The sequence below is a fragment of the Mesoplodon mirus genome, assembly GCF_964341445.2.
Source record: "Mesoplodon mirus genome assembly, chromosome: 5".
In the NCBI taxonomy this organism is placed as follows: Eukaryota; Metazoa; Chordata; class Mammalia; order Artiodactyla; family Ziphiidae; genus Mesoplodon; species Mesoplodon mirus.
Window position 1 is genome coordinate 158,113,033 of NC_138980.1, and position 13,658 is coordinate 158,126,690.

Below are 13,658 nucleotides of genomic sequence, written 5' to 3' on the forward strand. Positions count from 1 at the left end.
CTGAATGTGTGAGATTCCACCCTAAACTTTGGTGCCTTAAAACTTCAAAATGAACCAGTACCACCCATTTGGTTTTTGCACCTTAAGCTTTCTGCATATTCACAATCATCAGAAGAAAAAAAATCACATCAACATATAGTATTCATTGATAATATTATACACATTATAATATTTGTATTTCCCTTAATCCTTTTTGGGGGGAGGGGCATAAAACTGGTAGAAAACCATGAATAGAAACATTAATTTTTTGCTTCTCATTTGTTTGTAAATTCCATCTATAAATATACCTTCTCTGTGTAAGGCTTTATGATGATCACCCAGCTCCTCAAATGAAGGAACATGGTCCCTTAAGAGAGGGGTTATTTTTATTCTTCTTAACCCATTATACAGATTGGCTACAGTTGCAGAAATATGCATGAAATAGCCTTACTAGAAATTACATTCACTCCTAGGGCACCATTTCCCAGGCTGCAAAGCTGAACACAATACTTCCTCTGTGCCCATTTTCCATCTTTCCAACTTCCTCTTTCATCCTTAGAGGGCATCTCCTGAGTCAGAAAAGAAACCAGTCAGGAACCATCTAGCTAGTTACTGCTTTTTTAGGAACCCAGAGGAATACCTGGCCAAGAGGATTCTTGGAACAAGCACGCTGACCCTAAAGAAATGTAACTTAACAAGAGAGTGTTGGTTATGATGGGGGAGATGATATGAGGCTAGAAGCGTGTCTATCACCATTCAGAACTAGACCACATCTGCTTTGCCTTTAGGTGAGGGCAGCTCTGACCATCACAGCTGGATATCATAGTAGCAGAGATTTCTGTGAAGTTTCCAAACTTCACTGGAATTCAGCAATATAATAATACTATCCCATGAAAATGTCACTGGTTTTGAAATGTTAAAAATAAAAGCAGATGCTTCCCTGCAGGTTGGACATCCTTCCTGTGTAATACCAAGGCTTGGATATTTATGCTATCAGTGGTCACCAGGAATTCTTGGCCTTGCAGTGGCAATTCCACTGGTGACAGCAGTGATAAATAATGATGCAGTTCAAGTACTTTATCTGGGCCTCATATGACTCAAATTATACCACAGAAGGCTTGAATTTTCCACTTAGGATAACTCGACTAGCTCTTTATTTAAGTGTGATAAAATGACTTGGTTTTTTGGTTGTTATTGTCATGTCCTATGATCATTTATCTTAATAAATCTTTCAGTTTCTAAATGCAAGGTCATCTTAGATGTATTTTCCAAACCTTAAATGCAACTGCAAACAACATTTCATTGAAAATTCAGGTTCTACCACCAAAGCAAACCTTACCCGTGCCAGGCAGTCGCTGGATTGGAAGTCTGTCTTCCCAGATTTTGAGAAGCGGCGTCTGTCATTGCTTGTGGGCAGAGGGCCGTCCGTCTTTGCAATCCTAGGCTCCGTCCCTTTGTCCAATTCAGACCTCTCTAGATGGGATCCAGCCACCTCCTTGAGCGGATCTGGGCCATTTTCTAGCTCAAAAATATGACCGTTTCCCAGTTCAGGGTCCAGGCCATTGTCTAGTTCAGACACAGGGTCACTGTCCAACTCACAGCCAGTGCTGCTCTTGGATTCTTCAGTGGCTTTGTGGGTAGAAGGCCTGGCAATGACCCCAAACTTTCTTGCTCTTTTCCCCTTTTTCACAGCTCGGTCCCCCAGCTCCAAGGTAGGCGTCTCTCCTGGTTCGGAGCTGTTGCTACTGTTGCCGTTATAAGGAGAATGGACTTGGTGCTTGAAGCGGCGCAGCATGATCAGGTAGATGAAGCCGCCATTCCAGCACTGCTCAGCCAGGTAACTGCAACGGACAGAGGGGGGTCAGAGAGGGGCTGGTTAAAACCCTCCAAACATCCTCCAAGAACAATGCAGCGGGTTGACGCATCTGATGGCCCACACAGGACCCATGTGACTAAAATCCTGGCCAACAGATTGAGGCACTAAGCTTCTTAAAGAGGCTCCGCACTTCATTCACTCTTTTAATCTATTTAATTGTTGATGCTAAAAATAACACCCAAACAAACCATAAAACCACCATGAGCTGGAAATGACTCATGATAGTACCCCACAAAGGTAGTCAGAGAAGGATTTTTCTATTAACAGAGCCAATCCTAATATATCATTAAAAAAAATTATTCTCCATTCGCTCAACAACTTGTTACATCGGAATGATGCCAGCTTCCCATTCATAACGTTCTGATGGGATAGCACTGTGAGTCCCCAGGGGAAAATGGATAAAATAGACTGGGGGAAATGTACACTTCTGCTCACAGGATCCAAAAATGAACTGCATGGTGCAAACTATTATATACAGAATAGAGAAAAAACAAGGTCCTACTGTATAGCACAGGGAACTATATTCAATATCCTGTGATAAACCATAATGGAAAAGAATATGAAAAAGAATGTATATACATGAATAACTGAATCACTTTGCTATACAGCAGAAACTTACAGCAGAAATTAACACAACATTGTAGATCAACTACACTTCAAAAAAAAAAAAGCCACAGATTGGAAAGAGCTGAAGTGGAAAAAAACAATCAGCTGCACAAGAGGAACCTTTGCCTCACAGCAGTTAAAGGGAAAAGAAGGTCCTGAGTTGGGGGCGGGTAGAAGGGGTTGGCTGGTATTAAGATGCAGCCAGTAAAGAAGCACAGCAAGTGTGTGCGGCATGAAATGAGCATCAGATTCATTTCTCGGTAATGGTTCTAGTTTGGTTGTTCATAGCACACGTGAAGTGTCATTTCCAGTCTGGGCATCACGTGAAGAGGAACACTGACAAAGTGGAAAACACAGACATAGGGCAACCAGGAGGAAGACGGCTGCTGGAAACTGGGGCAACCAGGAACAGTGGGAGGAATGAGGGATGTTTAGCCTGAGGAAGACGAGGGCCAGGCTCAGTCGTTTTCACATGTTTCTGAGGACTGCCAAACACTTAGAAGCAGGAAACCATATAACTGAGATAATGCACGTGAAGCCTGACATACAATGACTCCTCCAGATCTTAAAGAATAACAACAGAACCTCACACGAGATGAGTAATTAGCGGCATCCAGGACCAGATCATTAAAGTTTCAGCAAAGAAAACACTTGCTCAAAGTCAGGAAGCCAGGCTGGGCTGGATCTCCCGCCAGTGCCACACGAGATAAGGAAGCACAAACCCCAGATGAGCCCAGGGGATGCCTTCACCACTGGGATCTTGCCACATACTACACGTCACTGGTTCCCAAGCAAAGAATGTCAACCACCAAATCCTTAATGAGTCAGACCTGCTTCCCCGCTTCGAGCCCCACAAAGAGAAGGCCTGAGGCTCTGTTGCCTACATCTTCAATGCAATGTGGAAAACAGAACTTTTCCCAGTATACCAAACCAGACTTGAGAGCTGGGGCAGTCAGTATGTGGGAAGGGGGCCAGGTCATAAGGAGAGATGACCAGTCGTGTTTGAAACGTACTAAGTTCTGAGCCAAGGGCGTATATTCCCCCTACCTAATGGTCAGGGTAATGCAATGACAGTGACTGTCTAACCGAAGAAGAGGACAATTCTGAATTTTTGCCTTGGAGTAAAGTGAACAAGAGAGAAGAGTCCTCAAACATCAACCAGAGCTAGTAAAAACTTTCTTTGATCCTGGGCTATAAGCCAAGGTAATGAACTTACACATAAAAACCAGGTAGATAAAAGATACTGTACAGACTTCAGGTTGTTCTGTGAACTACAGTGAGAGGAAGAGGCATGAAGACCTTTCTGGACTGGAATCTAGACATTGTAAATGAATCCTGGTTCTCCGCACCATTTTTCTACAATGTTTAGATGTTACTTTTTGAATTGTGTATTTTTTATCCATACTGGATAAAATCTTTTAAAGATATAAAATCATAACAGTAATTAGCCAGGTTGTAAGGGTTTCCCCTGAACAACCACTACTATTAATCCAATACATATGCTCAGATGTTATGAAAAACAGGATGGGGTAGGAAAAACAGGACCAGGTTGAGAGTTAGACACCCAAGTTTTTGTCATAGCTTTGGCCCAACCATGTAAAACAATGGTAATTACACCAAATTTCCATTGACTGATGAATGGATAGACAAAATAGAGTATATCCATATAACGGAATACTATCCAGCAATAAAAAGGACTGAAGTTCATGCTACAACATGGGTGAAGCTTGAAGCATTATGGTAACTGAAAGATGCCAGGCCACAAAAGGCCATATATCATTCCATTATCATTCCAATCTGTCCAGAATAGGCAGATTCATTGAGGTAGAAAGTAGATTCGTGGTTGCCAGGAGCTGGGGGGATGGGAGAGAGAGGAGAATTGAGACTGACCACTAATAGGTACAGGTTTTTTGCGGGGGTGATGGAAATGTTCTAGAATTAGATAGTGGTGATGGTTGCACAACATGGTGAATGTATGAATATACCCACTAAACTGTACACTTTAAAATGATGAATGTGATGTTATATGAATTATTTCTCAATTAAAACAAAAATAACAGGGCTTCCCTGGTGGCACAGTGGTCCAGAGTCCACCTGCCGATGCAGGGGACGCGGGTTCGTGCCCCGGTCCGGGAAGATCCCACATGCCGTGGAGCGGCTGGGCTCATGAGCCATGGCCGCTGAGCCTGTGCATCCAGAGCCTGTGCTCCGCAACGGGAGAGGCCACAGCAGTGAGAGGCCCACATACCGCAAAAAAACAAAACAAAACAAAACAAAACAAAAACAGCAAATGTAATAACATTGGCCAAATTTTGAATTTATTCTTTGAGTGGATGCTCCTTAAGAACTCTCTTGACAAAAGAAGCAACTGAGGCTCAGAAATATTAACTAAATTGCCCAAGTTCACATAGCTGCCACTGGTAGACCCAGGTCTTTCTGCTTCCCAACCATGCACGTCCTCTGTGCAATTCTGCTTCTTAAATCATAACCATCCCTGTGCTTCAGTTTCCTCATCTGCACAGTGAAGGTTGTAAATAGATCATCTCTAAGTTGCTTTCGACTTCCAGGGATAGGAGGATCAAGCCATCCCAGTGATAAGGATAAAACAAAAACCTGGAAAAACAGAAGCAGTCCTTTTATGTCCAAGTCATCCTAGGCCTCCAGGACATTAACCATCAACCTGAAAAAGATTTCACCTGGAGAGGCAATTCCTCTAAAACTACTTCTGGGACTCTATTTTTTGTACTAAAACTTTGGACAACTTGATTTGGATTGTCCACAGGGACCTTCTTTTCAGTACCAAAAAGGCTGGTCCATTGATTCGGAGTACAAGATCTTGAATATCTTTCCCATCTCTACTCTCACGGGCATTCCAAGAACCTTGGAAGGTTCCATGACTGACAGTCTTTTATTTCTTCAGGATCCACACTCAGCAAAATTACAAAGCAAGAGGAGTTTATCTCTAGTTTTGCACTGTCTCCCTGTCCTTCCCTGGCTTCCTAGCAATAAATAAGATCCTGACACCTTCAGGGAACTGTATGACAGGTTGCTGTATTCCTTCCTGGACACTGCATTTTCTAAGGTCATCCCGAAGGCAAAGTGTAATGAATGAATTATGGACACCTGTAGCAAGTTAGTGAAAAAGAGACCATTAGGCAGCGGGTAATTTTCTTACAATTCTTTGAATCACCTTAAATGTAAGGCTGCCACAGCCCTCTCCATCTGTATTTAAATGACTCGCCTAACTTTTCCTGCATCTGCCTGGCTCATTCATACTTCCAAATCCCCTTTCCTGTTCAGTAGGATTCTTACCCACCATTAGAATCTTTAAACTTCAAAGTCAACATTGGAGAAACCAGAAACGATATACAATCACGTGACTTAGAAAAATAGAAGGTCTCCTCTTCATTAACAGCAGGTAAAATTAGCTTTTCAGAAGCTTCTCTACCATACGATTATTTTTTGGTTTCTTCCAAAAATTTGAAACTGTCCTCTGGCAAGTAAAATTATTCACTCAATTCCATTAAAATTTATTTGATTTTGACCATCCCAGGCTGGCCTTAAGGTAAACAAGGAAAGGCCAGAAAGGAGGGTCTGAGCTCTAGCCTAGAACACTCCCTCTGGAATGTGTTGTGATCCTTCATTTCACTCGGCCTTTGCGGCATCGTGTCTGACTAGATCCCTTCCTCCTCCTTTCCCTCAAAACGTGCTTTATCCAAAGGAAAGTTGAAGTACCTTCTCTGTTTCTTAATGCTGTCATAATTCTGGAGTCTGGGTTCTGCAGTGGGTGGGAGCCTGGTAAGGGGATGGAAGGTGAGATTGGATGTGTGGAGGACCTGAAGGGATAGAGCTGCCTGGAGTCTGAAGACCAAGATGGATATGGGGCAGGAGAGAAGAGAGAGGCAGAGACAGGAGAGATGCTGGAAGGCCAAAGACACCCATTATTTACCCATTAGTCTGATTCTATCAAAAGAGGGCTGGAGGGAGCTGTACAATTTTGATATTCAGGACTGTTTTGCCAAAGCCCTTGGAAGGGGCGATCTCAGGTACCTCTAGAAATCATCGTGGGGCTCCAGCCATTGATCACTGATGCCTGGCGCATGGTGTGAACCCACGGTGGCGGGGGGGGGGCACCAGGCAGAACCGTGGGCGCACGTGTGCGTGTAACTCAGAGGAACTGGATTGCCATTACTGAACCCTGGCCTATACTACAGGGGCTTGTATAACTCAGAGAACCCATAAAAGAATTCTGGAACTTTTCACCAAAGCAGTTATTCTTACTTCATCTGAGTATGTCAGGTCCCCAGTACAGACAGCAGGAGACTAAACGCTGACTGCAAGAAGATGTTTATAGACAAGTTATTATCTAGGGTCTGAATTTTCTAGAGGGAGACTAGCTGCTGATAGCCACCCTGTCTAACACACAGGACAAACAGAGATCGATTGCTCTTGCCTATGATTTCCTCTCGCCTAAGAAGTGATGGGAGGCTGAAAAGCTGTTCGTGGTCCTTTGAAAACCTGCTAAACCTAATTAATCCAGAGGGCTGTTTGAGGTTATAAATCTGTACGTTCCCAGAGAACAATACGCTGAGAGGAAGTGTTAAATATATAGATTAATTCCCCAGTGACGTCTTGGCTGGGAAACAGAGGGAGGCAAGTTTGGACAGCTCTCCAGGAGGGGATGGGAAGATGATAAACATCATTTCCCTGAGTCATTTAGGAACTAGGTTCCCCAAGGGTAGTCTCTCTCGGGTGTTGCCTACCAGCTACCTTGAATTTGGGGCACGCTTCTCCCAGATTCTATGACCCTCCCTATAAAGAGCCAAACTTTCTTTGGGGGAGCCTGAAGGCAGGATTTGGGTGCTGAATATGGTGGTCAGAGTGACTGATACCCTTGGTGCGCTCCTAAGGCCCCTTCTGGAGAGAGCTCAGTCTCCTTCCTCGCTAGTTCACAGAGGGGAAAGTTAGCTCTGAGCAGATGCAGGAAGATGGGACTCAGGCACCAACGAGGATTTGAAAATACATCAGCATCTAGGCCTAGTGTAGAAGTAACTAGAACACTGTACTCCAACTGCTGGGTAGGGGAGGTAACTGAGGAAGCCAATTTTTACTAGTTCTCACCTCCACTATTCACCACAAATGCCTGGGTTCAGCGACTCTCCCCTCCTCTCTCTTATCTGGCGTCCAGAGAAGATGAATAAATGAATATGTTCTCTTTATTACAAAATGTGTAGTTATTATTTTTTTATCATAAAATTTGGATTGAGATACACAGGTTGAGAGTGAAGAATCAGGGTGAATATTTGAAAAAAAATTTTTTTTTCCGACCTATGATACAATGTTAGCCATTCGAACCCAAACCAAATGATGATCTACCGAAACCTGTAACCTCCACAGGATGTAGTGGTGAAATTTAAATCGTGCCCATCTATACACCAGGACAGAGGTCCACATTGCCCTAGGGGAACTGGGATGTGGGGAAGAGGTGCAAATATGCTGATCCTCTGGCTACTGCTATTTCTATGAATAATAAACTGTCTTTCATCCCTGATCCAGGAATCTTCTATCTTCTGCTGGCATCCATGAAACTGTGGCAGGCTAACTCGTTAGCTTACTAGTTGGGTAAAATCATAGTTCTTGACATGTAGCAGAACAATACACCGACTAACTCAGTTTATACTTGATCTTGTTCCCCAACATCAAACTTATCAAAGGAGCTCAGTGACATATTATCCTTCACACCAGTGACTAAGAAATAAAAATCAGTACATACCTTACATCAAAACAATATTGAAATTAAATCTTTCAGGCAGAATCAAACAGAGGTGGAATTATACTAAGAGGAGTCATAAAGAGAGTGGGTGTTCTAGCCTCTGATTCCACAAATACTGATTAAATTCAGAGTGTCAGCCTCGAAGGCAGCAGCTACATTTGTGTCCATCAGCATTAAGTATACACGGCTCTGCCTTTACCCTGCTTAACTTTCATCTCCTGCAACCACTGGCTGCAATATCCATTCTGTGCTGAAGCAAGAGCTGGTTCTCTTTTTGTTTGCTCTGAAGAGCTTCTGGATGTAAAGGGGTACAGGTAGGGGGGACACTGCAGAAAAATACTCGATAAAAAGCAGCTAAATCATTTGATCACTGAAAAAATTAGTTTGAGTTCCATGCAACAAGGTATCATTGATTTTCATATTTATCTTAAAAATTCCCCTCTCAAACTAACAAGATTAATTTAAATTCACCACCCTCACAGCAAAGTATCTCTACACACCAGGACGCATTCCACATTTTCAACTCCAATATAGCTTTAACAGGAAGGAACGAGAAGCACGGCCCTTGCTATCATGTTGCAATAGGTTGACATGAAGTTTCAGTTTTCCTCCAAGGTTTTCTTGTACCTCATGTCTTCATGAATCAATAAAAGCTTTTTGAAAAGCACCCATACACATTTGGGAAATAGGAATTCAGAAGCTGAATTAAGGAGAAAATGCCTGATCAACAATAAGAACTGACCTTATAAAACACACTGCAGAGATACTGCCCCACAAAAGACAACCTCTAGGCTTCTATCTGCAAATGACTGCATTTCTTTATTCAATTACTGTGAGTGAATCAGCGTTTCTTGTGACTATATGAGATCAACCTGCAGTCTATACAGAATCCAATTAGAACTTCAGCCACACAGCTTTGCTAACTCACACTGATGATGTTGGCCACATTTTCCCTGGGGGCAGAGGGCACGCAGGTAAAGTCAGACTTTGCTGTACATAAATGAATCAATTTCACCTCATGAGGGAACTGATAAGCTCAGACGCTCTACATAGGAACTCCTTTCACTTCCTTTTCACTCATGACATAATGCTATTTTTTTTTTTTTTACAGAATTACTACTTGCTCATTACAAATTCATTCATTCATTCATTCATCCACTCATTCGACAAATAGTTATTGAATATCTACTATACGCCAGGCACTGTTTTAGGCATTTGGGGGCACAGCAGTGAACACAGATGCCCGTCTTTGTGGAGCTCACAGTTTAGCAGGGGCAGAAAGACAATTAAACAATAGACTTATTAAAATAAGCATCCAAGGGCTTCCCTGGTGGCGTAGTGGTTGAGAGTCCGCCTGCCGATGCAGGGGACGCGGGTTCATGCCCTGGTCCGGGAAGATCCCACATGCCGCAGAGCGGCTGGGCCCATGGGCCATGGCTGCTGAGCCTGCACGTCTGGAGCCTGTGCTCCGCAATGGGAAAGGCCACAACAGCGAGGGGTCCGCGTACTGCAAAAAAAAGAAAAACAAAGAGAAAAAAAAAAGCATCCAAATAAATAGCATGTTAGAAGGTGAGACGTGCTATGGAAAATGGAAAATATTGACTAGGATAAAGAGGATTGAGTATGCCAGGAGCTGGAAGAGTCAGACTGAAATTTTAAGTATGCTGAGCAAAGACTTGAAGCAGATGAAAGACTTGGCCGCGCAGCTGCCTGGGAGAAGATGTTCCAGACAGAGGCAAGAGCCAGTGCAAAAGTGGTAAATTGGAAATGTGCCCGGTGTGTGTGGAGCAGCAAGGAGGAGAGGAATGGGGAGGGGCGGTGAGGTAGGAGAGATACCAGGGGCCAGTTTACGCAAGACTGTCGTAAAGTCTTGTGCAAAATGGGGAGCGCTAACTCCCCTGAGCACAGGAGTCATGTGATATGTAGTCATGATGTGGAGTCACGTGATGTTTTAAAACGATCCCTTCATTTCTGTGTTGAGAATAGACTATTGGCAGAGCAAGGGTAGAGGGAGACCAGATATTCGATCATCTTCAGAAATTCCAGTGACAGAGAAGCTGGCTCAGCGCAGAGTAGCAGTAGAGAGGGTTAGAAGTGGCCAAAATTGTGATCAGTTTTTGAAGGCAGAGTCAGCAGCCTTTGCTTTTGGATCTGACACAGGGTGTGAGAGGAAGGTGGTGTCTAGGTGTCTGGCCTGAGCAACCAGAAGGATGGAGTTGCCATCACCTGAGGCTGGTAGAGTAGCCTTCTGTGCGGTGGGGCTATCTGACCTATTCTGATGCACAGATCTATTCTGGAGTTACGTTCTGGATGAGCTGAGTCTGAGATGCTCGTGTGGTGGTTGTGTGGGCAGCTAGATATCTGGATGTTGGAGGAGAGGACTGGTTTGGAGATAAAAAACTGGGAGATGTCAGAGTGGTGATGATATTGAAAGCCTCCTGAAGATACATTCCTTTAGGTGGACTTTCTGGGTCCAATGTTCTTGCTGGGTCAAAAGCACAGTCAAATGTTTTGTATGTCTTTCCAAGCTTTCCTCTAGCAAGGGGTATGACAATTTAGAATCCCACGAGAAGTGTCTTAGAGAACCACTTGTCACTTTTTTTTTTTTTTTTTTGTGGTACGCGGGCCCCTCTCACTGTTGTGGCCTCTCCCGTTGTGGAGCACAGGCTCCGGACGCACAGGCTCAGCGGCCATGGCTCACAGGCCCAGCCGCTCTGCGGCATATGGGATCTTCCCGGACCGGGGCACGAACCCGTGTCCCCTGCATCGGCAGGCGGACTCTCAACCACTGTGCCACCAGGGAAGCCCTGTCACTCTTTTTAATCTCTGCCAGTCTGATAGTCAAGAGCTACCTCATGTCCTAATTTGCAAGTCAGTAATGATTACTGAGGGTCAAAATTCTTAGTATTTCTCTGCCTTCTTTGAAAATTGCCTACTTATGCCTTTGTAAAGATCTTCACTTTTGTACCCTCACAGTCTAGCACGATCACTGGCACATATTAAGCACCACAAAAAAATGACTGGTCAATGAAAAGATCCCTTCTATTTAAAAAAAAAAAAAGACGCTTTTTTTGGTAAAATAACTGTACTGAGGCATATTTTACATCTCATAATAATTCATCCATTCAAGTGTACAATTCAATGATTTTTAGGAAATTTACCAAGCTGTGCAACCACCACCATAAATCAGTTTTAGAACATTTTCACCACCCCAGTAAGATCCCTCATGCCCTTTTACAGTTAATGCCATTCCCAGTCCAGCCACCACTTTCTGTTTCTATAGATCTGCCACTTCTGCACATTTTATATAAATGGAATCATACAATACATGGTCTCTTGTGTCTTGCTTCTTAAAAGCAACCCCTTTTTAGTAGATCCTTAGTCACCAGACTTCACCTCCTTCTGCATCGTCTCTGCCATTTATATCGTACAAAATCTCGATTCATGCAAACATGCTGTTTTGATATCTTTCTCACTTTCCTTCAGATCATGCCCAATTATCCCGAGGAGGTAGCTCTCATGGCTCTGCCAGTATCTCACCCATCTTTCCCCCTCACATTATTCCAGGGAACACCCACCATTCCTTCCAGTTTACGCTATAAAGCCCCTGGTAGCCTCTCCTACCTTCAAAGTTCCTCCCGTGACAGCACTGAAGTGAAGGAGGCATTCTTTCCCGTTTGGCCGCCTAGATTTTCCTCACTGTTCCAATATCGTCATAAACCAACTCTGCTTTAAAAGGAAATCCTTCCTCATTAACGCTAACCAGGCGTGGATTCCAAACACCATTCAAATGTAATAGTGTATAATGTATATCATATGCTAATATATTCATGTTACTCTGCATTTCATTTTTTCATTTTTATTTTACAACTGTATTGCCTTTTAAATTTTCTCCATGTTATTTTTTGTTCAGGACAGATTACCAGGGACTACAGGACCCAAAGTCTCTTATGTACTTCTTTTGCCTGGACTGGTGCTAAGGAAGCTTCCATGTCTTTCCTATGCCCTGCTCACTGGCCAGCCAAAGACACTTATTTTACATCACAGAGGTCTCTGCTATGACCTGCCCCTGAGAGCTGAAGATAGATCAGGTCTGAGAAAGAGAAAACCCAAAGCAGCCCACTCCCCATGCCTTGAGCCTTACCTGAGATCCACTATCCCCTCCCAGCCCTGCCAGGTGCATTTCCTATGGCAATTCCTGTGCTTCTCCACATATGGTGTTGCCCTTGGCCTTGCCTTGGAAGAGGCTACTGTCAACGCTCAAGGGTAACTGAAGCCAGACTTTGCGTCCCAAAGGTTATGGTCATTCATCTTCTAGGCTCAGAATCACCAAGCCCTGAAAAATGCGTTAAAGATGATCCAGGGACTGAGTTCTGTACTGTCCCTGCTACATCTTCCTTGTCCCTCCACGGTGAAAGCTGCCGGCAGCTATGAGAATTAGTAACACGCATTCTCCCTTTCTGTCCCTCTTCCCACGAACCAACTGCATCTGAGTTCACAACCAGCCAGTAATCCTCAAGCCCTCGCGGTGCACCATTCAAAAGGCACCACCCTCTTCCCTTCCCCAGAGGTGGCGCTAAAAGAAGGGAGACTCCTGGGGGGCCCATGCATCTCTGAACGCACATGCCGCTAGTCAAACGCTAATTCAAACACTGATGAAATGCCTGTGCCCTCCACTTCCCTCCCCTTTCAAGTGGATCCAGCTGCATCTTGAAACAATTTCCCCAGCTTGTCTCAATCCTTCCAGGGTCCGTTCCATTGGCTTGGCCAGAGCCTGCCCCTACCTCATGCCAAGCCTGGTTTCACTTATGTCAAAACAGCTTCCATCAAAATCATGGGCTTCTTTTTCGAATTTCTTTCACTGTTTTTCAGCAGCGAAAAGATACTTAAATTGCAAAATGACTACCTCCATTAACGTGTTCTGGCTAATGCCAGGCACTGTTCTTCTCCTGAATCTCTTCTGTACAGTGTACTGTGGATTCTTTAAAATCTGACTTTCTGTTTTTCTTTCTTCTCAAAGGCTCTCTGACAGGCATGGTAGGGCTGAACAGGTCTCATGATTTACAAAGGTTCATGTAGACTGACTTTCTCAGTTTTGCAACCTTCTTCTCCAAGCTTCCTTAGAAGCTGGATTTGTTGGATATTTTCCCTGGTTTTCATCCATCTGCATGATCCTCTAAGACTTTTCTTAGTTTGGAGGATTTCAGTTATAAGAAAGCCAAATCAATAGAACTTTGGCCTAGAAAACTAGATAAGCCAAGTCCTTATATTATAGATGTGGACTGTGGCCTAGGAAAATAGATAAGCCAAGTCCTTATAGATGTGGACTCTGGCCTAGAAAAATAGATAAGCCAAGTCCTTATAGATGTGGATAGAACAATTTTAAAATCTGGACTTCCAATCAGTACACTCTTCATGTGTCTG

General features: G+C 43.7%; 1 protein-coding gene across 1 annotated transcript in view; it reads right to left on the reverse strand.

Moving 5' to 3' along the window:
* Window positions 1-13,658, reverse strand: part of PDZD2 (PDZ domain containing 2) — a gene marked incomplete at its 5' end in the record, with an annotated part of 247,607 nt that overhangs the window by 98,750 nt on the left and 135,199 nt on the right. Inside the window, one exon of the mRNA XM_082623156.1 lies at window positions 1,319-1,820. Within this exon, the coding sequence (XP_082479282.1) occupies window positions 1,319-1,820 (502 nt within the window). The remainder of the gene's footprint in view (window positions 1-1,318; window positions 1,821-13,658) is intronic.